At 47.1% G+C, this 26,324-nt stretch overlaps 1 protein-coding gene across 1 annotated transcript in view; it reads left to right on the top strand.

The window, feature by feature from the left end:
- LOC144178999 (cytochrome P450 3A24-like) overlaps positions 1 to 26,324 on the top strand; it is a 52,881-nt gene that overhangs the window by 5,173 nt on the left and 21,384 nt on the right. The window contains exons 3-5 of the mRNA XM_077707159.1: positions 6,595 to 6,647; positions 12,276 to 12,372; positions 25,034 to 25,150. Of these exons, the coding sequence (XP_077563285.1) occupies positions 6,595 to 6,647; positions 12,276 to 12,372; positions 25,034 to 25,150 (267 nt within the window). The remainder of the gene's footprint in view (positions 1 to 6,594; positions 6,648 to 12,275; positions 12,373 to 25,033; positions 25,151 to 26,324) is intronic.

The raw sequence follows: 26,324 nt of genomic DNA, 5'->3' as shown, positions 1-26,324 counted from the left end.
TCCCGTACGGGAAGATGATGTAATTTTTTTTAATTGTTTTTGTCTAAAAGCTGTAATACTCCAGGCACAAACCCAGAAAACGACTCGTTCTCGAAGCATCAGTCTGGCCTGCTAAGGTCCGCGAAGGTCGATCGAGCTCCTCCTGCGGCTGTGAAGTGAAAGCGTCTAATCGTTCGTTGGTTCCAGGTAGGGAGAGTACGGAGAGCGTTACAGGGTGAAAGAGTGAGGGTGCCTTCCTTGAGAAAATGATACAAAAAATCGCTGTCTCAATCTGAGTTCACTGTGCGATCGCGCCAAACCGGCACCTGCGCCGAGCAGCATCCGTTTATTGTCGTTCGGTGAAATTGTGTGCGCGTTAGCTGCGGGTTCTCGGCTCGAAATTCGAGTGGTCGCGCGACAGACGATTGAGCCTTATTCAACCAAGGCAAATTTTTATTCCTTGCGGCTGAATTGCTTATTTTAAACTGTGTAATTATTTATTTCTCTGCTTCTAAGATGTCTACAGCCTAAGTTTATGTATTTAGGCCACAGAAAACTGATCAACATTCCCAATTAGTGGCAGCCCTACGAACAACCGCTGGGACGTTACCGCAAATTATAACGTTATAGGGTTCTATGCCAGTATTTGAAGTTTTTTTTATACTTAAGGTTAAATATTGGCTTCCTGCTTGCTCATGAGCAGGTATGCATGTTAGATATGCTCGAACTCTGTCAAATATCGCGCTGTCGGTTTGCAACAGTTTCCTGGCATTCCTGGAGAATAGGGTTTAAAAACGGGTTTTCTGAGTGTAGACTCTCCATTTGAAAACGTAGCAAATTCGCCGAAAATATTCAGAGTGCAACCTACTATCTTCAGGGTTGAGCTTCCTAAGGGTTACAGCTTTGTCCTTGTTACTAGCGTTATAGTCGTTTTAAGACGACAGTATTAAGCTGCTGACGTTAACGTTTCAGACTTTCTCCGAAGATAAAGCAGCAAAAGGCGTTACCTTAAATTTACGGGTGTGTTTCGATTGGTATATCTCGTAGCTACTTGAGGTGCTCTTACCGCTTATAGCGAGGTTGCTTTCCCGTGTATTCCCTGGCGGTTGCCGTGTTGAAAATTTCAATTTGAACCACGGGGGTTGTCAGTACTCTGCAGGTTTATTGTTACCCAGCCTCCTATGTATGTATGTATGTATGTATGTATGTATGTATGTATGTACGTATGTGTGCGTGTATGTATATATGCATGCGTGCGTGAGTGCATGCATGCATGTATGTATGTATGTATGTATGTATGTATGTATGTATGTATGTATGTATGTAGAAATAATACTTTGGAGAAGGTAGCGTCCTGAGACCTCTGCCAACATTTCGACAACGAGACTTGTCTTTTTCAAGGCATGCCTTGAAAAAGACGTCTCCTTGTCGAAACGTTGGCAGAGGTCTGAGGCCGCTGCCTTCTCCCAAGTATTATTTCTATCTGGTGACCATCTACAAAGCCCTCTCGTTCCCTGTATGTATGTATGTATGTATGTATGTATGTATGTATGTATGTATGTATGTATGTATGTATGTATGTATGTATGTATGTATGTATGTATGTATGTATGTATGTATGTATGTATGTATGTATGTATGTATGTATGTATGTATGTATGTATGTATGTATGTATGTATGTATGTATGTATGTATGTATGTATGTATGTATGTATGTATGTATGTATGTATGCATGCATGTATGGAATTCCGACGACGTCTTCCGTGGCGGCCGCTAGGAAAATCACGTCGTACGTCTCCCGCTGTGGCAGAGGTGCGGCGCCAGTCGACTGGCCTCTGACCAAGTTTTAAATATAAACGTCCGCGCTAAAGTCGAGAGAGAAGCCGTTGCGAAATAGAATTCGGAGTTCACACCACGCGTTATGGGTTCGATTTCCGTTCCGGAAAACTGGCGAATGTTTGTCGACTTTCATTTTAACTTTTTTATTCCTGTATCACAAAAATGACAATACTACCTCATTCGGCACTACAAAGACACTTTCAAAAACAGCCGAATTGAACTGGGAATGCGGGCTGCAACTTTGATATGCGTCCTTACGGAATCCTTCGTCCCATATGTTTCTGCTCTAAAAATGCATTACGAAGGTTGTGGCTCCAGCAGTCCGGAAATACAATTACCTCTCCACCACATCCATTCAGGTCTAAAGGGGTGGCCGCTGGGGGAAAACACGTTCTATGGCTCCCGCTGTAGTCGACGGGTGGCGCTAGTTGAACGGCCTCTGAGCAAGTTTCAGTTAACTCTTCATGATGTAATCAAAAGCGAATGCTGCAGAATGCCAAAAAACGAATCACCACACCGAAAGAACACGGGGATTAGGAACGAATTGCTGGACAGAAAAATCACGGAGGAAGTTTTCAATGACACAGTTTCTGCAAAAAAAGTGCCGCAGGGAATGATGGCATTTCTTGCAGCATGCTTTGGAACCTTAATGAGCTAGAGATCGAACAACTTTCTCAGTACATAAAAAGGCAACTGTGGATTCCGGGTGCAGTGCCGGAAGGATGACGCCACTAGGATATTGTACCCGTTCCGAAACCGGGCAAAACACCTGCGATCAAAAAGCCCACACCAACCTCCCTAACGTTATGGGACGTAAAATTGCATGATAGAGTCATTACCAAGAGACTTACGAGCTACATGGAGGGCAGCAATATTTTTCTTTATAGCATGACAGGGTTTAGAGTGTCTCGCAACACAAGATGCCTTCGTACTCCTTAAAGAAGTGCTCAAGGAAGAAGCACAAGGAGAATAGTTTATAGTCGCAAAAGATCTTAAAGCACGTGCGGGAATGTATCTCACAAAGGTATAGTATTGGAATCCCTCAGGTAGATAGGATGCGGGGAACGTATCTACAATTACGTCTCACACTTTCTGACGAACCGAACTGTCATAGTCGACATAGGTGAACTACGATCGGATCCCTTCACAATGCCGACGGCGGAACCCCTCAGGGGTCGATTATATCACCTCTGTTATTTAATCTCGCAATGATGAATACCGCCAAGAAACTCAGAGAGACCTCCAGGTATCAGTCACGTCGTCTACGCAGACAATCTCACAATATGGACAGCACAGGGTACACTCGGCCAAAAGCAACATAACCTCAAAAACGCAGTCAACTGGGAAGGCAAACTAGAAGCAGATAATAGACTCAAGTGTGCATTAGAGAAATCGGAAATCATTAGAGTCTACCCGCAACGAAATAGTGACGATAACACCTCCATAAAAATCATATCGTACGAAATACTGGAACGAAGTCAAGTTCGTATTGTCTAAGGAAATCATCGTACTACCGTACTACCGAATACTAGACAAAGCTAAAAGAGGCGATGAAACACACGCTAGCGTGTTTTTCGTCGCCTCTTTCACCTTTGTCTCTGTTTACTGTTCGCTAGTACGATGATTTCCTTAGTTTGTAACCAACTCGCCCAACTTACCGCCTTAGTTGTTCGTATTGTATCAATGATCATACAGAGAAACGAACGAGCCGACCAAACAATTGATCTAATCAACAAATCCGCAGCCAACTATCTTGTATAGGGAGGAGAATCACCAAAGCCCGGAAAGGCCTACGCGGAGAAGAAGCCTCACGCATAATGCATGCACTCATATGAGCAGAATCTCATACAGTTGGCCATGTCATACGATATGGAAGGACCAAGAATGGAGAATAAACACTATTATCAGGTCGGCATACAAAGCCGCTCTAGGTCGGCTCATATATACCGCAGTCGAGAAAGTCTTCATATTGGGCACATTGAACACCGTCGAGGAGATAAGGCAGGGCCTACTCCTATCACAAAAAATGACTTGTTCGCACTAAGACCGGTTCGTTCATCTTGTAGAGAATCGGCAGCCCCCCCAGAGAGGCAATGACCGACCTCCTCCCAGAGCAACGCACCAAAATCAAAACGCTCCCACTGACCAAGAATATAGACCCAAAGCTCCACCACGAAGAATACAGGCGAAAATTAATTATCCCAGGAGGAAATTCAAACACCACACCAACACCGTATACACGTACAGATGCAAGTCTCAGAGATCACTCCAACTCTGCATCGGTCTTAGTGGACAAACAAGGAGACCTGCGCGGCTGCCTCAGTACGAAAGAGATGAGCATCGTAGAGGCGGAACCTGGAGCTATACTCGTGGCAATCAGGCTACGAGAACGTCATTTCTGGCTCTAAGCGAGCAATTATGAACATCACGGCGGGAAGAATACCGTGGCAGTTAAGACATATCTTTCCCGCGAAGATGCAAAAACCCACAATGCCTACTGTTGTCCAGACCACAAGGGGCTGGAAAGTAATGAGGCGGCAAACAGGGCTGCGAGAGACCTAACGTAGCGCGTCCTCCACGACCATTCATACCACTCCCCACCTCCGGAACAATACGGCGAACAGCCGGCAGACCTTTCCATCTCTTCACAGGCAGCTAAACACTCACGATTCAGTCACTACCGGAAACACAAACCAATAACTTTATTCGCAAGTCCCGCTGAGCCTTGATCACTTCAACTAAACGTACAAGAACACTGCAACCAGTGCAAAGAAAAGTCCACGCTTTTCCACACAACCTGGGAGTACCGTACCATATGGCCCTGGAAGACCAACGCCTACCCTACTAGAGACGAGGGACGCAGTTCTGGCCAGCTCAACGTTAGAGGACCAGGTAAACTTGGTCCGAAATGCAAGGCATGGTGGTGCTGAATATGGAGCTTTGGACAAAGGACCCAACCTACAAGTCTCCCTCTAATAGTTTTACATTCCCCCTCCCTGTATTTTCTAAAATAAAGTTTTCTACTTATACTGCGTTTACTACTACTACTACTACTGCTACTACTAGCAAGTTATAATTATTAACTCCGTGCTATAGTCGAGAGAGGAGCCGTCACGCAGTAGCACAATTGGTAGTGCACCCCACGCGTTATGCGTAGGATGTGGGTTCGATTCCCGCTTACGGAAAAAGAGCGGATTTTTTCGGGACCTCTATTTTCCATTCTTTATCCCTTTATCACAAAAATGACAAGAAACCTCGTTCGGCACTATAAAGACACTTTCAAAAACAGCCGAATAGCACTGGCAATAGGGGCTGTAACTTTGATATGTATGTATGTATGTATGTATGTATGTATGTATGTATGTATGTATGTATGTATGTATGTATGTATGTATGTACGTATTTAACCCGCCGCGGTGGCCCAGTGGCTAAGGCGTTGCGCTGCTGAGCCCGAGGTCGCGGGTTCGATTCCCGGCTGCGGCGGCCGCTTTTCTGATGGAGGCGAAAAGCAAAAACGCCCGTGTGTACGAGATTTCGGCGCACGTTAAAGATCCCCAGGTGGTCAAAATTAATCCGGAGCCCTCCACTACGGCGCGCCTCATCGCCTGCGTTGCGTCGGCGCGTTGAACCCTACAATCAATCAATGTGTGTATGTATGTATGTATGTATGTATGTATGCATATATGCGTTATACATGAGCATTATAATATATGCATACATGCATTACACCGGCTGACCACAATTAGGTCGGCGGATTTTTTTAAGATTAAGCGCTTAGACTTACGTGAAAATCACACCTACCGTGAGGTTACGCGCCCAGGGGGACGCATAATTAAATGGTAATTATTGATGTCGGTGGCCTAATTACTAAAATTCAATAATTAAGTTTGCAGTGGCTGCAGTATGCAGGCATGTTTGTATTGCAAAGTTAGGCGCAATCGTGTTTCTACGCAGTTTCATTTGGCAGAATTCTTCTAGCGCATCTGCACTCCGAGATAACTAACTGCGAGGTTTAATTGCCGTTTACATGATTACGCATGCTAGACAGCGAAGACCGGCTCAAAAACCCCTCCCTTTTGTGACGTGCCTGCTGTGTAGGGAGTTCAGTTTTACAACGGGGTCAAAGCAGGCAAAAGTGATAACTGGCACCCTTTCAGTCTTGGCTGGCGTTATCGCAATGTGATATACTCGGCACCGCTATCGAAGCGCAGAACAAAAGGGCTCTGCGCCGGTCTTCGCTGGCTTGCATGCGTAATCATGCAAATGGCAATTAAACCTCGCAGTTAGTTATCTCGGAGTGCAGATGCGCTAGAAGAATTCTGCCAAATGAAACTGCGTAGAAACGCGATTGCGTCCAACTTTTCAATACAAACATATCTTCTGCTGACTGCTGCCACTAAAAAGTTAATTATTTAATTTTAGTTAATTAAGCCACCGACATCAATAATTCCCCGCTAATTATGTGTCCCCCTGGGCGCATAAACTCCCTGTAGAGGTGGCCTTCACGTAAATCTAAGCGCCAAATTAAAAAAAAAAAAAAACCTGTCGACTTAATTTTGATCACCCTGTATATATATGCATGTGTATGCGTGTACGGGACTGCTTGTGAGGACTTAAACCAAAGCGGTGATAACGCGAGAAATACGAATTGTTTTCGATTCGGTTGTCTGCCAATAGGTAGACGTTGCATGTTCGGAGGTGTCATCTTGCCGCTTTGGGACAATAATTGAAGAAGGATCTCTATTGAAATCTGCTTTTCTCATTTTTATTCTAGCCTATACATGAATTGGACACTGCAAGATACAAGAAATACGGAAAGCTGTTCGGGTGAGTGGCGCCCCTGTGCCTAATGGCAAGAAGGCGAATACACTGTGGAGGCAGCGGCAGTGTAATATATCTCAGTGGTTGTGTCAGTTAATCCAAACACGGCATCCCCCAATTACCAGATCGTAACACAAACGATAGGATTGTTAAATTATGTGTAATTATAAAGATTGAGGGTTACTGCACCGTGTCATTTCCGTTCTCCAAAAAGCAATAATAAGTAAACAAACTGTGTAAGTAAATGAAACGTTCGCAATATACTGCGCGTTCTTGTTGTAATTAAATGGTATTCACAGAGTTCTCCCAGCCTTCATCTCACCTGTTAACACAATTTTAATATTTTCGGCAGTCCCGTCGCGTTAGTCCTTGCGCGGTATTGTGATGGGGCCCGATGTGTCAACAGTTTCCAGGACCAATGAAGTCCGTGACTCACCTGGAAGTGTCCCTTCTTCGAGCGTTTTAAATGCAGAGCATTTCTTAGCCTCGCCTCTTCCTGCGTCGGACGGCGTCCACAGCTCAGCGTCCGCAGCAGGTGCGCCTCTCCTCCTTCCCTCCTCTCTCTCAACAGCAGCTGGCGCGCGCATGCGCCGTAGTCAGCCCGTTCACTCTGTCGCGGTCTCGGCGTAACAGGTGCGTGATAGCAGCGCGGTGGAGCATGGAAGGACGCGCGCTGCTTGCGCCATGCGCGCTGTCCCCCCCGTACTGCTCTCCCTCTACTGCGCGCGCTGCAAATATAAAGCGGCTAGCGGTCGCTCGTGCTTCAGTCACTGCGTTGCTCCTTCCTTCCTTGGTTGACGCTCGCTCCCACGTTTTTTCGTGTCTGCTACTCCAACATCACGGAAGAAGCGATGGAAGCAACACTGCCTTCAACCAGTACTGAGGCCCCAATGCTCTGCATTTACTCGTGTTCCCCTCGCGGGAAGGCGCAAGAATTTTTTTCTTGACCGTTGCTTTAGCTGCTTCGCCCGGAAATTCTTCGAGGCAAGTTTTAACCGCTATGGATCCAGCAAAGAACCATTTCAAGCCCGACAGTCATCCCGAAAATGGGCACGTTGTGCTTCAGTCGCACATTTTAGAGTGAACGCTGGTAGAAGCGCTAACATTGCAAAGGACGAGAAACTACGGTGATGGAAACCTTTGGACGGTATTAAGAGTGGTTCACGAAAGCTGAACCGATCCGGCAGTCATATACGCTATAGCTGCTACCACTGCCGCGCGCACGCACTTGGCATCCTCAAATTCTTTAGGTTAAGTGTTTGGAGATACTGCAGGGATATCTGAAACAGCGCATGCGGAGCGTTTTCGGATGTCTTGGGAGTGTGGTTGACGCCCTTTGAACAAGGATTGTAGAGTGAAGACAAGTAATTACGTCTTGCTGACCTAGGGCCCTATTCTCGACTGCACAAATTCCCGGTAAATTCGCCATGTTTTTGCGTAAGCACAACGTAAGCAATCAGTGACGTGATGCACGTATAGCTATGACGACATGCAGTGTAATTTGACGTATCACTCATAAAGATCACACCCAAGGTATCAAATATTGCGCATAAAAGATAAAAACACTTGACATCTACTATAAAAATTAAGACGGTACCTGAGGCCGGCACAGAAACACATAGCTCAAGGTCAAAATTGGCGTCAACACCACAAGGCGATCGAGTGACGTTGATCCAAAACCGAGCGAAAGGCGGATGTCGAGCTAAAGAACATCACACAATTTTTTTACCGTATCTATTTATTTATTTCAATCGCTTTTAGTTACATAGCTGGGCTCTCTACTTCAATGCAAGCTTTGTTGTGTTACGATTTTCCCTGCCCCCACCGCCGCCACGCCATCGTCTGCTGCCATGTTACAAGTTTATGGCGTGATCACAGAAAAAGACGGCCGCGAGCATCGCTTGTGTGACACATAACAGCAGCGAAGTGCTACGCCTGATAACCGCGGAGCGCACCGATGTTGCCGATTCACTCACTCGTCAATCTCGACTTCAATCAACGCTGTAATGAACCAAAGAGTCACTTTTCTTTGTTATTTTTCTCTTGAGTTCGATCATGTGACCTAGCAGCTTACTAGGACGAGTGTGGACACATGCCATGCATTGGGTTCTCTTTGTCACGGAGAGGCTTGTACTGCCCTCTTATGTTGTGGTTACGCCAAATAAATAACTTTCAGTTAAGGCTGAAAGTTGGGCTAGTTGGTGTTGACTTAGATGCATATTACCAGCGAAAAAACAGACAGGGACGAGGAAAGAAGCAGACGGGACACTCCCGTCTGCTTCTTTCCTCGTCCCTGTCTGTTTTTTCGCTGGTAATATGCATCTAAAATAACTTTCATTTTATTGCCAAACATAAAAGCAAAATACTGCACGTTATTTGTATGCTCCGTGATCGGTGACTTGGAAACAGGTGAAACTATAATTTGTTTCGGTAGGAAACATGCTTTAAAGGGAAGCTGAAGCGCTTACCAAAAAATTTGAGTTAGATTAACAGTTCTATAGTTTCTTGCGCACAGATTCCGAATATCACATTGAAATTTATTGTACATGAGTCCAAGTGGCACTTATCTTGCAAAAAGCGCGGCCCCATTTGAAAGACGCGCGCTTTTCGTCTTTTGACGCCCCTGATTGGTTGCGCCCGTCATGACGTCAAAGGAGGACACCCTTCGGCCGCGCGGGTTGTCGGAAGCATTGCGAACGATCGCACGGTTGCCTTTGCAGCAATTTAGCTTGCAGTTTAATTTTCGCGCATGACTGGAAGTTTGTTTTATAATTTCCCGTACTGTTGGTTCAATTATCTTGGAGCTTAAATTTGCTTTACACGACAGAGAACCCAAAGCAGTGACTGTGACGTCGACTAGTGGGTTCCATCAAAATATTTTTGAATTAGGCAACCAGCATAGGGGGATTTTATACCTTATGTTAATATTAGCTACTGCCTTAACTGTTTCTTATTATACACAAAACCATTTATGCCGAATAGTAATGGGCGCTTTATAAACAATCTACCAGCGAAAAGCACGTACGTGCACTGCGCGAAAAAATAGCGTTCATGCGCTGTAAACGTATATGCGAGACACATCTTGCCGGTACACGCATAAACCAACAAGCAGACTCTGCTTCCGCATTTCCTTTGTTCGTTGTCGCCCACCCTAGCCCCGTTACTCATCCCCGTACACAGACCCACACGCGCGCGCAATTTCGGCAGCGGCACTACGGCGCCTCCCCGATTGCTAGCTGCACTTCGATGAGTGGCGTCTTACTGCTTCACATGCATTTATTCTGAAAACACTGCAGCATAATAGTGCCTGCTCAGCATTATTGGCTGTAGTAGGGCTTGATTTTCTCTTGTGCGTTGCGCATTCTGCTACAATATTACGGCCACCTCGTTATAATTAACAGACCAGTCGGACAAGGCAGTTACGTTGTAGTTACGGTACTTTAGGTAACAATCACCAAACGTTTGTGATAATGAATCGTTGGCCTGTTTCAGCATTTCTAGATTTAAGCATTTAAAGCGCTAGTCGGACAGAGGCCGTATATTTACTCTTCGCTCCTAATTTTTTTAGTATCATCATTATATATATCACCGACTATCACTGGAGCACACTTGAGGTTCAGTGACAACAAGTGCTTGCCAGGTTATAATATGCAGCCACACGGAATCTTGAGCAAAAAATTAGCCCCCCCCCCCCCCCCCCAGTCAACACAAATTATGGCACGGTGGTGGTTCGGAGTGGTGTTTTTTTTTTTTAATTCCAGACAAACATCACCTTATCGTGACATGTATACATGCAAAATAAGTAATCTGGTTGTCTTGGTTCTTTTACTTTCTAGGAATACTGTTACCTCTTAGCCGGGAGAGAACTTCTATCAGGATTGGCCCCTTGTTTTAGTTTCGCCAAAAAATTGTTTTTTTTAACACTGCCCTGAGCCCATAGGGAAAGAAAACCGACGCGTTTAACGAAACAAGTATTTCCTGAACAAATCTGACTTGGTTTCTGGAAGGGAACAAAACATCCCCGGCCAAAGTACAGCAGTATTCCCCATCCTTCCTAATGTGAACATTCACGTCTAATGTGAACATTCACGTCCGTCGTATCAAAAAAAAAAAAAAACCGCATTGGAGTGGTTTACAAAGTATTTAACGTAGTATTGTATATTATCTATCATCAAGCACAGCCACCGCGGCTGTCGCTTCCGTATGTTATCAAGCATCCCGGCGTGGCATTATTCTGCTTAGGAATACGGCATGATAACGTATGCCTCGTTTGGCGTTCGTGCATACTTTTTGAACACAAAAATTGTACAATTGAGTGCTATCAACAACAACAACAAGTATCATTCACAAGGAAACACGGCGAAAAGAGCATGGCCGAGGCGGCCGATCCGGCCGGAAGTCCAGGTATGACGTTTTTCAGCCGGTTTTCGCCCGCGCTCTTCGGTCTTCCGGCATCGCGCGGGGAGATGGGGGCGGGGCATCAGGCCACTTTTGTTTGCTCATTGCGCCGCTTCTATTGCATGTATTGCGAAAATATTTCGTACACATGAACTATTCAATGTGTACTTGCTGCTAGTCAACTTTTCTTTTAATTGTAAAACCGCTTCACCTTCCATTTAATGAACGTGCATGCGAAACTGCGCCTGCTGCAAATTCGCGGACATTTCGCGGCGTCGAAAGTCGGGGTATTTTTTCGCACTATTTTGCGACAAAATCAGGCGCCATTTTCAAGCTGTTACGTAACATTACGTCACTTGTACGCACGCCTGAAGTTGCCAATGCATGACGTGATTGTTCCCGCCAACTGTTTAAATTACGTCATGCCTTCTCAGCCAATCACAGAGAGGGCGTGTATTGCAGGCATTATTGTTGTTAAATAGCAAAGACAGGCCCACGTTGTCATGTCTAGAGCTTTTAGTCTGGTTTTTCATTGCCGGCCAAGAATTATGCGCTAATTCTTTAGAACTGGCAAACTTTAAAACTTTAATAAGGCAAACTTTAGAACTGGTGCCCGTAAACGTCATAGAACTTCAAAATGACGACAGAACACACAACCGCTTTGTCAACCGGAAGCACGTGACCAAAATTGAAAGCCAATCAGAAAAGACTTCCGGCAAATTCCCAAATTTCCCGGGAATTTGTGCAGTCGAGAATAGGGCCCCTAGACTGACGGGTAGCTTCGCTCCTGGCTTTCTGCATGCGCGATTTGCGCTTCGAGAAAAGGAAAAATTTTCACTAAACGACAAGATGCAACAGCTATATGCGCCAACTTCCAACTGTTTATACGAAGTACACGACGCTTATTTATACACGACTTATCCACAAACAATCGCAAAGTACATATAATTAAACTGACAACTGTAAATGAAGGTGATAAGGGGTCATGGGAACAAGTAACTGAATGAAGAAATATCTGCGCAGGCCTGAAAAGAACAATCAGGGCATACCCTAGATTCTCATTCACGTGATCCACAGTGTAAATCGTTCATCGAGATTTCCCATTGAAGAATGTCCGCACTTCCAGTTTGAGCAGCTCCTTGTCGTCACTGAAATTCTGAACGTTAATAGCAGCCTAATACGATAATGTGCATATTAAATTACCGTTCCTTTTGGGTCCATTTTTTTTATCCGCAGAGCCTTCGAGACTGGCAATGTCATCCTATTCGTCGCAGACCCGGAGCTAGTGAAGCAGGTTATGGTAAAAGATTTCCCATCGTTACCCAATCGAAGGGTAAGTTTTGCTGGACTAGTCAGCCAAGAAACTTCACTTCCCGGGAAGGTGTATACTTATTGTGGTTTAATATTGCACTACTCGGAATAGAATAGCTGCTTTTTCGTATGGCCTTCTTTTTCATTAGACACAACAATTTGGCGGGACCAAACAGAGACACAGGGGCATCTAAAAGGCGAAATGTACCTAAATTCTAAATTGCCTAATTGTAAATGCTCTTCATTGTAATACTTCTTCATTAACCGTTATTTTATATTTATGTTCTACATTGGCGCCAACTCTCGCCGGGTAGTGTGAGGTTGCATATTTGAGCATTCGCTGCTCGCCGTTAGTCAATTCCGATGCTGGCAGAAGGCATCTTCTTTTTCTCTGGGAAACTATGGGGCTAAATGCATCGCGTTTTTTTTTTTTGCATTGCAACATTTTTTTCTGTTTCTAGTTGCATTTTCGAGAGAAACCATCTGTTGAATACTGAAGGCCGATAGAAAATACACAGGTTTGGAGGGATGCCTCGTCTGGCAAAAAATATCGTCGGACACCAGTGACATTGCAGTACTTAAGCGCAACAGTCCAGGAGAGCTCCCTTCGACGTAAACAGAATCCTCTCACTAAACGAGGATGTGGCCACCTGGATAACATTCCACTGCAACGTCATTATTAATTCAAGTGAAAAAACTGGGATGTCAAGCAGAACAAAGGTAGAAAAAACTTACGACACTGCCTGTATATTGTTAAGGACATCGCATACCTGACATGACTAGTCGTCTACAAATCACCACGCGGCGGATAAAATTGTTGTTGCCATACTAACTAAACTGTTGTTATTACTTTTTATATCAAAAGTAGTCTTTCGTTTCTTCTCTTCTCTTCGTGATTCATGTATATTTTCCTGCGAAATAAAATGCACAAAGTTGTTCGACAGCGCTTGTATCGTCTATTTATTCCTTAGTCCTATCTTCCGCGCTTTTTTCAAACGATATAATGAGCATTGACTTCTTGTTTATTGACCCTTCCTGATTAGAACGTGTGTGTTCATTGACGGCGGCACATAATATACAAGTGTGCCTAGCCGGAACCTTACTAAATATCAAAATGGCCGGGTATCTGCTCCTTTCGGTGCAATTCTCGACGAAAGATGATAGTCGACTGGCGCCCCTGCCCAGTAAACGCCATGGTACCATAAACGCTATAAACGCCGTAAACGCCATAAACGCCGTCATGGTACCACTCACGAGCACTGAGTGAGGTATAGAGGAAGTCTTCATGTAACGTCGGGCTTGCGTTGGGCGCTCATTTTATTCCGCAACATGTTTGCGACGGTCACCACAACAAGGTGGCGACGCATTTTTCTCTCTCACGCTGCCGCTGTAATGGGGAGACGTAAAAGGCTCGAAGTACCGCGAAGCGCTACAGCTGTGTTTGCGTTTTTAACGTGGTAGCGTCACTAGGCCCATTTTCCGTTTCTGCCGTCGGTGCTACCCGCCCGCTATGAGCCGTGCTTATCAATCGTCTGCAGAAGTACGTCGATCATCGCTGCCCACCGGGAACTACTACGAAGGCAACAGGACATGGTGGCTCTCAGGCATCTCGGAAACGGTGCAGCGGAAACTGAAATGTCGAAAGGGGGACAAAAATGCTACCGCGGATACGAAAAAGTGGATACGGGATTTTAGCAGGAGCCACGCCGGTACAGTGAAGCTGGTTCTGTGCCCCATAGCTAGTCTCATAATCGGCAGATACCGTCGCCAGCCTCTCCCGCAACTTACGCCACCACACCAAAGCGACTCCGTCGAACTGATTCAGGGCGAATATTGTGCCACGTAATTAATATTTGACGCAAAAGATTAACGCCAGGCCGTTAACAACCGAGGAAGACTTAGATTAAGATCAGAAACAAACTAAAATGTGTTTATTAACAAATAAAGCCACGCATGCAGCGTCTTTATACACTTACACATTTCCCGAGTGAATCTATACACATTTTTTTATTTATTTTCCGCATTTTTCGCGCTCCTGTCACCACCGCAAGCTGCGTTTGGTAAACGATGAATGGCGGAACGCGGAAAAGTTTTCGAACATCATACTAAAATTTTGTCAAGATATCATCCCAGAGAAGAGTGACATAAAAAAATGGGAACGCCCCTTCGTTAGGAGGCAGCCAGTGCCGATACCACAGTCCCCAAAGTTAATAATATTTTAACAGCTTGCCCGACGTTGTTGTACCCCTAAGACGAAGACTCGAAGAAGAGAAGAGCAAGACCGCTAGGCGCGCATCACACGCCGGATATTGTGCGGCCGCCAGCACCACCGACACATAAAAAACAAATAAAACGAAATGACGCCATCGTCAGGACAGCATATAAGGCATATATCGGGCGGCCGCCCGTACCACCAACTCATCAACACCGAATAAAACGAAATAACACCATCGTCAGTGCAGCATATAAGGCATCCCTCAACGTGCCGCTTCTCACAATCACCGTAAAGGTCGACGATCCGCCTAGCGAGTTACCGAATAGAATCCTAAACATCATTGTGCATTTTCAAAGGTCATTTGACTGTTGGATGTAGGCGAAATACCTAAGGGCTTCAAGAATATTCTCCCATTTACAACAATGAAAGCTCCCAACATCCCATGAATACTCAAACACTAGGGTCTTAATGGGAACGGGGAAACTGACCAAGATGCAAGTCCACTGACATGCGGTGCTCCTTACCACAACGACTTCCGAACTCTCTTCCGGAACACTATATTCAGCATTCTCTCACCGTAACCATATAAAAACATTCCTTCCCTGTGCCACGCGGGGATCTCAATGCCAAAGAATTGCCAACTGTACGAAGATGCCAGTCAACACGTATACACAAATCTATATGGGCGAAGATTCTTGATATGAAACGTACTTCTTTAACTGAAAGCTCTGCTAAAAAAAAGTAAACATATTGTACACGCTGGGCCTTAAGTGCACTCGGAGAGCCTGGAACTAATTGGCAGCACTCGTGATTCTGGTTTGCAAGAGTTTCGAACTTGAAAAGAACTTACACGCACTTAATGAACGCTGAGAAATGTTTGAACAGACACATCGAATAGTTGCTAAGGGAACGTGAAGCATAAGTTCACCCAGCAGCATGGCAGTACTGCCCGTGAGGGATTATTCGTGCCGCTCGAAACAAAGTGAGTCCATAAGAAAACGGGTAGGGCTCATTTCGACTAGCCGTAACTGACGTCGAGACACTTTTTTCGCAGAGTAAGTGAGGACACACGGGCAAGTACAAAGTAACGAACTGTATTGACTGTACAGAAACTATATGCGAACAAATTTGCTGAACCGGTAAAGAAAAAAAAAAATCCCGGGCCATCTCCACTAACGTGCAACCTGGGGAAGCATACATGTATAAGTGTATTCCTGGCGCTTTGGAGTTTTTGCCCAAGGAGACGAAACCGGGGGGGGGGGGGGGGGGGGGGGTAGAGGTATACAGCTTTGCTTGCTGTAAAAGTCTTGTGTCTTTGAAGCACGAAGCCTTCTAGCGCGAGGCGTTGGAAAACAAGTGACCCGGTGTTTTAGTACCGCGACTACATGAGCCAACGAGGGCAGGAGGCCACGACCGCCCGAGCCCCTAATAACCTTGCCTGGAGCAGCAACTTCGTGCTCGTACATGCAGGTGTTCGTTGCCCTAAGATTCCCGGGCCATCTCCACTAACGCGATACCTGGGGAGGGGTGAAGCATACAGTGTATGCTTCACGAAATAACACCATCGTCAGACGTTTTCGCCCAGGAGATGAAAACGCTGGCGAATAGAGGTATACAGCTTTTATAATTGATTGTAAGGTTGAACGCGCCGACACAACGCAGGCGATCAGGCACGTCGTCATGAATGGCTCCGGGTTAATTTTGACCACCTGGAGATCTTTAACGTCCGCCGAAATATCGTAGACACGGGCGTTTTTGCTTTTCGCCTCCGTCGGAATGGCGGCCGCCGCGGCCAGGAAAAGGAGTGTCCCGGTGTTTTAGTACCGTGACTACATGCAGCGACGATGGCGACAGGAGACGCCGACAGTCCCAGCACATTAAGGGCTTCGCCACTCTTAAGGGGAAACACCCGCCCTCCTGCACGCAACCTGGCCCTATCTATCAACATGCCGAGAGGATAACAGCTCAAACACTACATACTCAATCCACACAGAGCCATGGGAAGCAGCGCTTACCAACTCGTCACCACAAGGTTACAGTGAGCTTATTGGGAGAGCAAGAGAACTAGCTGCTGCATTTGTGGCACTTGACCTTGGGTTCCACCCTTAAGTTCAGTAACACCTGTTTATTCTTTCGTATCTGCCACTATATCCTATTCAATAAAGGTCTTATCTCTGTCTCTCTCTTTCTCTCAGTTCTAAAAAGTAGTCAGAAAACGGCCGCGAGTTAGCTCAGCTAACCCTCAATATTCAAAACAAAAGGTTGGCTTAGCCCTGTTAAGTGTTGGTTTTACTTGTTTAACCCTTAATTTAGCAGTAATCATTATACTATTCGCCCAAAGGCTGCCTTTGTCTACGGTTTGTGTGCGGCTTCTGGCGATATCCGCGGTATGATCACACGCCGATTGCCAACGACGGCTCAAAGCCTCCAGCTCCCGTGCAGCGCTCAGAGAACACGGCCCGGCCTCGCTCTTATTCATGGCCAAGCTCTTATGCACGCGGCGAGTAGCGTTGACAGGTGCGAACTAGCTACGGAGAGCGTATATACGCCAAGCCGGCAGCGGCGGAATTCGGCCCGGCCAGTCACGTGATGCGTTGCCAACCACACGGCGCAGCTGCGGTCAAATAAACGTCAAATTTACTAGGACGGCGAAGCCGCCCGACGAAATCAGTAAATATTTGCTTTAAAAAGTGCGGCCGTCCTCGACATCACAGAAAAACACTTTGAAACACTGACACTGGCGTCCTTTTAGATGCAGAGCATCTGATTCACTCGCCTTGTCCCTCCGGCGTCGTCGTCGTTGTCGTCGTCGTCGTCGTCATCGGCGTTGTCCACCCCTCCTCCCTTCTCCTCGCCGGCCAGCTGCGCTCTCCGCCGCTCACCCCCTCTCCTCTCCGATAGCGAACACTCTCTCGCGAGGGGCATTGGATTGGATTGGATTGGATTGGCTTGGCTTGGCTTGGCTTGGCTTGGATTTGGATTGGATTGGATTAAAGTGCATTGTGTTGGATTGTGTTGCGTCATAGCCGCGGCACCATGGAGGAAAAAAAAGCTTAGGAGAGGCCCCCAGCTATCCCCGCGCATTGGCAAAAGTGTGGAGGAAGTCACGTGTCTTCGGCGGCCATTGGAAGTCGCGTTAGCAACGGCGTCCTAGCAACAGCCCGCCCGCCGTTCGCCAGTCATGGAGGAAAGGCAGCGCCTGCCTTGTCGTCCGATTGCGAAGATTTCTGCTTCGCTTTGCTGCGCTGTGGTCTTGCGGAACTCGAAAAGGATGCTGCGAGTTGCGACAGCTGCGCCGATGTGAATGTGTCATTTAATTTCTACTTGCAAGTGCACCTTGTACCGCGTCAAGCTTTTGCTCCGGTCGCGATCACGACGCGCCTATTGAAGTGCAGATATCGTGAACGCGCCGTCCCGTCGTACGCGCGGACACCCGTCAGGTAGATTTTCGGGAAGTGATACACGGTGTGCAGTACGTAGGCGACTTGCAACCGAACGATTCACAACTCAATTTTTTGGTTATCGCCGCTGCAATATATAGTTTGCTAGGCCGGCAATGCGCGGCAATGCCTTTGCAACTGTTACAAGGTAGATTCCCAGTTGATATAATTCCATCGTCCTATTACCTTAGTAGGTGTCCGTCTGTTGACTGGAAGAGTGCTGGATCTGGAATCTGGATCTTTTTGTGGTCTCGCTCTGGATTTCGCTTTTCAACGCTTCATACTGCGAGGTTAGTGTATGAAGGTTTTCAACTGATAACACCTTGAATTTATTGACACTGAAACAAGTTGAAACTTGGCGAAAAAAAGTTTATTGACGCCACCCACCCTCTCCTTTTTTTTACTCAATAAAACGTTTTGCCTCCTCCTCCTCCTCCTCTTTCGCAAAAAAATTCTATCGAAGGCACGCGAACAACGGTAAAAACATTCCACAATTTTTTAGCTTGAAATCTGCATGAAGTGCTGCTTCCCTGTATATATATAGAACGGCCGTTTAATTGACTAGCCATCTCTGGGATTGCCAGTAAAACTGCAAGGCAAACTTGGGCACTTTCCAGTCCGGTAGCCGCACGGCGTTCGCCCACTGTTTGCGGCGTTCTCCATCGCTTGGGAACCTATAAACGGCGGCGATTGCAAACAAAGGATGAATGCACACCAATGTACAGCAATACTTGTCAGCGGAATGATGCACTAACCGGTGGAAAGTGACGCCCAATCCCTTGGGTACCGATCGCGACTTGCAGCCTGGCACCGAGCATTGCGGCATTGTTAGAGCGAGCCGCTTCGCAAAACTGCTGCGGCCACACTGAAGACGTGTAACCACGGGGCGGCCTCTCTCGCATCCACCGTGGTCCCGCGTAATTCGCGCCAACAGCGCCAAATCCTCCCCTAGTGGTACGTGGCGTCTGAAAAACGTTGCATTTATCGTCATGGCAACGAGTGAACAGGGGGAAAGGAGGTTGGTGACGTCGCGGACGCTGATGACGTCATTTTTTCCGCGGCAGCTGGTCCGGGCCGCCGCGCGCCGGCCGCAGCAACCGACGCCACGGCCGGGCTGGAGGAGCGGCGGGTGCGCACTTTCATGAAACGGCGCGTTCGCCGCTCCTCCAGTGCGGCCGTGCCGACGCTCGCCCAACTTCCGCGCCTGCCGCCGGTCGCTGCTCATGGGCCGCTCGGCAATGGCACCAGGCGCGAAAGTTGGACGAGCGGCGGCGATGCCTTGGAATGGCCACCGCCCGTCGTTTGGTATGTGTGTGCTGTAACGTGTTTAACAATTGAACGAAGAAAACATGTTGGTAATAGTATGTTTTCTGGAGTCGAATTGTTGTCTTTGTGGCGATAATAATTGGAGCGTTACACAAACATTCTTTTCGCTTTTCTTTTATTCAAAATTCATGTGAAGACATCTTTTATTCGAAGTCATGAAAACACATGCACTACACAAAATATAATGCACATACATTTTATGTACACTCTGATGAACTCTAAGCAAAAATATGACATGCAAATTTAGATATGCAACATTGCAGAATAGGAAAAAAACGTGCAAGATGCACATTTAGGTACACAATAATCGATTACGCAAGAATAACATCGAAAGTTCTAATCACTATACATATTTTTTTCGCGCACACCTCGACGGGGGAAGGAAAGAACTTGAAAGTTCCACTCAATTTATACTTATTTCTTGGGCTCGCCCCGAGACGGAAATGTTCTTTAGACATTCAAAAAATTCGTTTCAGTTCAGAGACACAGTAAACGGGAACCTATAATTTAAAAGAAAGCACGCACAGGTATGCTTCAACGCCTGCCTTTTGGGCCAGTTAACGCAAACTCTGAAAAGAAGCGTTGACCCGACCATACACTTCCGAGAAATCTTGTTCACACCAAAAAAATGCAGCAAGAAAAAACTGTTGCAACACAATAACCGCACTATTGACCACTCATTGCTAGATTATATCTGCGTACAAAAATAATGCGCAACCACGTCGTATAATACAGAACACAATCGCAACACAAATCGAGCGCACACGTCTTTTCTTTTAATTGCGCGTGAACAGTCTGATTGTGAGGGGGGGGACGCGCAGAAAAAAAGTTTTCCTGTATTGTAAGCCGCATGTACTGAGCTCATTACATGCAGATATCGGCTAGGTTGTCACACGCTACTCCCTAGCTCGTGTCTGGGCAGCGCCTCTTATCTCTTCCTGTCCGATATTGATTCTAACTTTAGAACTATGGAACAGCAAATCCACTCGCGATAAGATGACATGGCGCGGGCGCGCAGGTTAGATTGAACAGCAAAGCCGGGCAATGCTACCCTTTTTTTTTTAATGAGCGAAACGCTTGCAATGGCAGCTGCAGACAACGCATGTATTTCGGCTTGGCCTTCCACTGCTCCCTGTGCAAATTGACTGGCATTGAACACCGCGGTTTTACGTCAGATTTTTCGGAGCACTGAAGCAACGTTTGGCAGCAGTTTTGCCGCAAATATCCGTTTTGGAGCCAGATGGCACCGGAAAAATTGATTAGGGCACGCCACCCCGCGCAAACAATCGCCGTGGTAATAGGTACGCAGTCAATGACAAGAAGCGCGTACAGTTGAGCTTGCCTTCTTTGTGAGCAGGTGCAGCGTGATAACTTTGCGGGGGTTGAGGTGATTCACCACAGGAAACGTCAAATGAAGTCTCGAACCGTCCTCGACTTGGGGCCCCACTCAAGACTCAAACCCACTGCACGAAACAACAACAAAAATACATCGATAAGAATCCTGAATCGACGTTCAAGCAGTCACTAAGGCAATCGCAAAACGGCAATGCCGCCTCAAATTCACCTTACGAGCAAGACTCTGCGCGCCGAATGCGCGTTTACTTCTATTAAAACTTTGTGTGCCTGCAAGGATGGGATATATTTGCACATTAGTTTCCACTCCAAGACGACTGACATGTCTCATTAACTTCACGTTACATGTGCGAAGTGAAAATAGAAGACTGCAATCGGTCGGCTTCTAAGGAATTCACTATAACTTGTACAAAGCTAATTTGCTTACCTGTCATTTTTGGAGAAGACGAGAAACTTGGCCGAACTGTTTCGCCCTGTGTTGCTGCACCATAGAACTGCGCAGGACTGGTGACGCTCCTTCCCCCGCGGCCCCATATTTAGAATACATTCGTATATATTTTATAATGCAGCGAAACTTTCTGCCCGTGGAGGCGTTTAGGCAACCCGCGCAGCCCTTCGCACGCCGGCTCGCTTACGCACGCACTGAACTGGCCCGCCGTGCGCGCCCAGAGAAAGAAAAAAAAATATTGGCGCCGGTGAGCTGTTGCGCATGCGTGAGGAGGCGCGGAAGCCCGCGTGGTGTGGAAAGAAAGAAACGATGAGGGAAAGGAAAGGGCCACGCCACAGCACCCTGCCGCTAGGATCGCCCCAATTTTGAAACCGAAACTAGCCAGAGTCGCCGACCAGTGGTGTAACAGTGTAACCGCGCGTTTAGGTTCATGGTCACGCGCTGCAAAACGGCCTCCTACCTGCCTATCAGCTGATTTCCGCCGGCTCGGCGCTGGCAGATGCAGACGACAAGAGAGGCGATACAGGACGGAGGAGGCGGAGAAGGTGCCCCGAGAGGGAGAGGCAAAAAGAGTCCGCCAATGGCATGGAGGGCCAATGGTCCGCCATTCGACTTACAGAAATGGCGTTTCCGGCTGCGCTGGGTGTGACGTCAGGGCCTCTCCTAAGCTTTTTTTTCCTCCATGCGCGGCACGTTGCATCATAGCCGCGGCAGACGCGCTGGGGCCGGCGCATGCGCAGTACTCTCTCTTCCGCGGTTTCCTCTCCTTCGGGCGCGCTGCGCATATTGGCCTCGAGGACATACCGTGGCGCCACCTACGAGTGACGTCACTTGTAGGACGCCGAATCGTGTTGTCGTCTGCTACAACACATTTCCCGTGCGTATGCGGAAGCGTGTTTTTTTGTTGTGGCCACCGTCTCGCCCGCTCCTTGTGGGTTTGATTCAAATGACCAAAAAAGTTGTCCGTAAACCAAATAATTCGGGCAAGCAATCAGCGACTCTCTTGTTCCTGGCGACACCGCCGCGTTTAGGTAGTTGCTACCATCGCGACCCACAGCTGTTACATACGCATCCAGCTAACGCCAAGGACGATGCAACTGATGCCGAGAAAAGTACGCTGTAAATTCATTATGAAATACTTCTGACGGTACATGTGTGTGCAAGCAAACACGTTGTAACAGCGACGGAAACGCGTCGCTCAATTATGTTCTTACCGCTCGAACTGCTAGTATTGCCTGGTAAATGAATGACGCGAGAATGGTGATCAGATTGCTTCGCCGCACATGCTTAAAAGTATTGTTATGGTCTTCAGTTTGGCTTAATCAGTGCCTATTTCCCTTACGATGATTTTATAGTCATGCCCCGATTTGATTAACGATCACTGCCGTAGTCTGTACTCTGCACGGCTGATGTTTACTTTTCGCGACTTCTCCGCAATGTATAAACGGTATGAACGCGAGTTTTTAACGCCTTCGAGCGGGTTCGGACAAGGCTTATTTAGTTTTCATTAGGTGTTGGCCGTGGTAATTTATAATTGCAGCGTGTTTTGTATGTTTACAGTAAGCCAGCATTTATCAAGCATCAATTTCGAAACTCACGACTTCTCACAGAAGGCGAGGCTGCGTACGAGGCGAAACACGTCGTTAATGACTTCGGGTAATGGGGATATTTACAATAGCAGAACCGAGCGTTGGGGTCCCCCAAGAAGTTAGAGGAACCCAAACGCAACACGCGCGTGCGCGACAGGAGGGCCTCCGCCAACAGCTCGCAGCCGGATTCGGATGCACGTAATCGGATGTTGGGATAGGCTTGGCGTCGCAGCAGATATTTCATCGCCGTTAGAGTTGCGAGTGACAATCCCTAACAGAACGTTTCACCGCGCTGGGAACTCTGTAAGCGCGTTGATTTCCGTTGAAACGATCGACGATCAAAATACCTGCACGGCTTCGGCCGATTCTTGCGCGCAAGCATAGCCATCCTTCGGCCGCTCGCCGCACCGTGCGTGAACGGGCGGGCCGGCGCTGCCGGGACGGACCTCCGCGGCCGGTCGGCGTAAATCGCGGCAGATATTTGAGCATCGCTTTGAAAACCACAGCTGATGACACTACCTATCAGAATTCTTCATCACACTAACATCCACTTTCACCAATCTGGAACTTCTTTTCCACGACTTGTGTGATTTTAAAAAGCGGCGACAAGTTGTTGCCGCCGCGACCTGCGTCGGTTCGAGCCGCACCGTCCGTCGGCTGTGCGGGCAGGCACGGCGGGTGCGTGTGCTTCTGCGAGCAGTTAACGCTTCACGATTTCCTGCTTTATACATCTCTTGCAAACAAGGGAAATCTAGAAACTTCACTTGGCGATCGTCCTAGTCCACATTGTTGATCGGAGAAACAAGCCGCTGCTTACGCTTCGGTCGCATGCGTAATACACCACCACGCTCCTGGTGTTTGCAGATAATCTACCACAGTTGATACGGTTATACAGTCACCATTAGGTCGAACTGCGCTTGACGCACTGAGAATTAACTTCAAACGAAGGAAATTAACACGAAAATACTTTTAGAACGCGCTTCCTAAGCGAAGTGTCACGCGCTGCAAGCCAACTACGCAGCAAGATAGGAACGGTGATCCTACAAGTGACGTCAAAACGATCGTAGCGCCGGCTTCTCCAGTGGTGGGCCTCGCGGCCAATAACCGGTGTGCCGTTCTCCGGTGAAGCAACATCTACGCTTGGCTCAAATACCTAGAGTCCATGCCGCTTTACAAGTACGCCAACGTCGTCATCGACTGTGACCGGCTTACGCAGTCCCCTCAACGTTATGCGCGCTATAAATCGCTGTCCCTTCCCCGCTCCGCCTATGCGTCGCATCTACACAGGGGGTCCCGCGAGGGGAGGTGGGACTTTTGCTCAAACCGACAAACACTGAGCAGCCGATTAAGCGACACAAGATTAGATGGTCTATGTCTTTCCTCTGGCGCGTTGATTAAAATCCTTTGCACCTTGTTTTGCACTTTTTGCTGAACTTCCGTTCTTTAAACCCATAAATGGTAAATGCAGCAAATCTGTTACAAAACTCGGCAAGGTCCTCGGAGGTATTGCCAAATCACCCCCTACCCGGCGACCCATGTCCGACGCTGGCTAGTCAGTGAGCGGAAGCGGTTTGTCCGGTTAGGTAAAATCAAGACAGGCTGATCAGTTGTAGTTGCGAACGACACCAGCGAGGATTGCTGTACTGGATGGGAGCAGTCTGTCTTGATTTTTACCCAATCGGCCTAACCGCTTCGGCTCACTGACTAGCCAGCGTCACTATCATAATTAACAGTGACGCTGGCCAGTCAGTGAGGGGAAGCGGTTTGGCCCGTTGGGTAAAAATTAAGATAGACTGCTCCCATCCAGTACAGCAATCCTCGCTGGTGTCGTTCGCAACTGCAACTGATCAGTCTGTCTTGATTTTACCCAGCTGGGTAGGATGGTGATTTGGCAACGCCTCCGAGGACCTTGCTCAAAACTCGTCGTCTACGTCGAAGTAACGCTGTCGCGTGGGGCATTTTAAGGCGTAAACGTAGAAGTAATTTGGAATTTTTTTATGAATACACGTGTCTTCGTGTTACGTCGTGTGTGCGATGCACGTATGTAAAATGGTGTGGAACGAACTACATCACGCAAAGCGTGTTGGCGGAGCAGACAGACCCTGCCCTAACCAATTTTTCGCAACAAGTTGTGTTACTTCTGCCGAATTTTTCATTCTTGCACTGCGGTTGTACACGACCATCTCTATCAACGTAAGCCAATTGCCACAGACGCTCTTCCACATTAAATAAGCTGACGAAGTCACCCAAGTATCGGTAGCACATATTTTGTGCCATTTTTTTAGTGGCATCTCAAGAATTCTCTCTTGCAGCCCTTAACATTCTTCGACCCTCTGCTCGACAACATGATGAGCGTTATTGAGGTTGACCAGTGGCGCAAGATCCGGCCGGCTGCCAGCCCCGCCTTCTCAACGGGAAAGCTAAGAAAGGTAACGTTGGCTCTCATCTAGTTTTTTGTACTTCTGTGCGTAGGACTACGCACAGAGTGAGATCTCACCTCTCGGGATAAACATATTTGTGTGACGCTTGTGTACGTAAGTGTTCACACGTCCTGCGGTGGGCCTACTCCGGCTTTAGTTAGAGCAGACTCTTTTTTTATGCGCGACCGCTTACGCCCCCCACTTAGAATATTCGTGCAGTGGGTGTATGAAACTCGGTGCTAGAAGCCCAGAAAGAGCGAAATGTAGCAGTAGCAACCACAGCAGCAGGTTTCAAAGGTTTATTGATTTCAAAGAAAATGGTGCATAAGCGTGGGTATACAGACGAGGCTTCCAGAGCCAGGAGGCTGAAACGGGCACCTCGGTAGCTGATTACTAAAGTAAAATGTATACGCAGCAAAAGCGGAATTGTTACTTTCAAATAAATCGTGGAACTAAATACAACGATACAGAAATGAAGCAATCGGAAACAATTCAATTTGACAATTTCATCAACTGAATCAAATACCTACTCACACCTTCACATCTGCAAAAGGTCATCGCCTTGTAGCGTGAACAATGTCTCATGTTTTCTACACCAAAATACAAAGTGTGAGCAAATACACAGGTCAGGAAAAAGAACAAAAACTTTTAATTATGTCCAAAAATAAATAGTCTCAGTACTGCGTTAAATACAGGTAGCTACACTGATGATTTCAGAGTGCGAGCTGGGTTTTTGCAGAGCTAATAACACTGAAATGGGTGCCTTTTCTTGCATTTAGTATGAGCTATCGGGAGTAAAAAATATTGCAGGGCAAACCTTGTGGGATTCATAGTGTGTAGAGAAAGACATAAGCAATAAATTTGTCATTTACAATGCACATAATTGGGCAGTCCGGCAGTGGGCAAGAAATAAGATGAATAATTACTCAAGGAGCAATAGAAACGATTAGAAAAAGAGTATGGAAAAACTGGGTAAGCACAGAAGGCATAAATTAGTGGACGTAGTAAAATAAACCTGAGGGCTTTTTATTATATGTGAATGCGGACGCAACAATGTCGAACGGAACGTCGCCCAGTCCACCTTATTATGTGGCGCTGCGAGTAATGTTATCTCTTACGGTGTAGATGGTTGCGTCTACATAGCAGTATGCTCCGTACTGCCATGGGGAGAGACCGGGGCCGC

This window comes from Haemaphysalis longicornis, unplaced genomic scaffold (genome assembly GCF_048455015.1).
Source record: "Haemaphysalis longicornis isolate Haplotype H1 unplaced genomic scaffold, Haemaphysalis longicornis Haplotype H1 scaffold_4, whole genome shotgun sequence".
Lineage (NCBI taxonomy): Eukaryota > Metazoa > Arthropoda > Arachnida > Ixodida > Ixodidae > Haemaphysalis > Haemaphysalis longicornis.
Note: the sequence above shows the minus strand (reverse complement) of the source record. Positions and strands in the feature narration are given on the sequence as shown.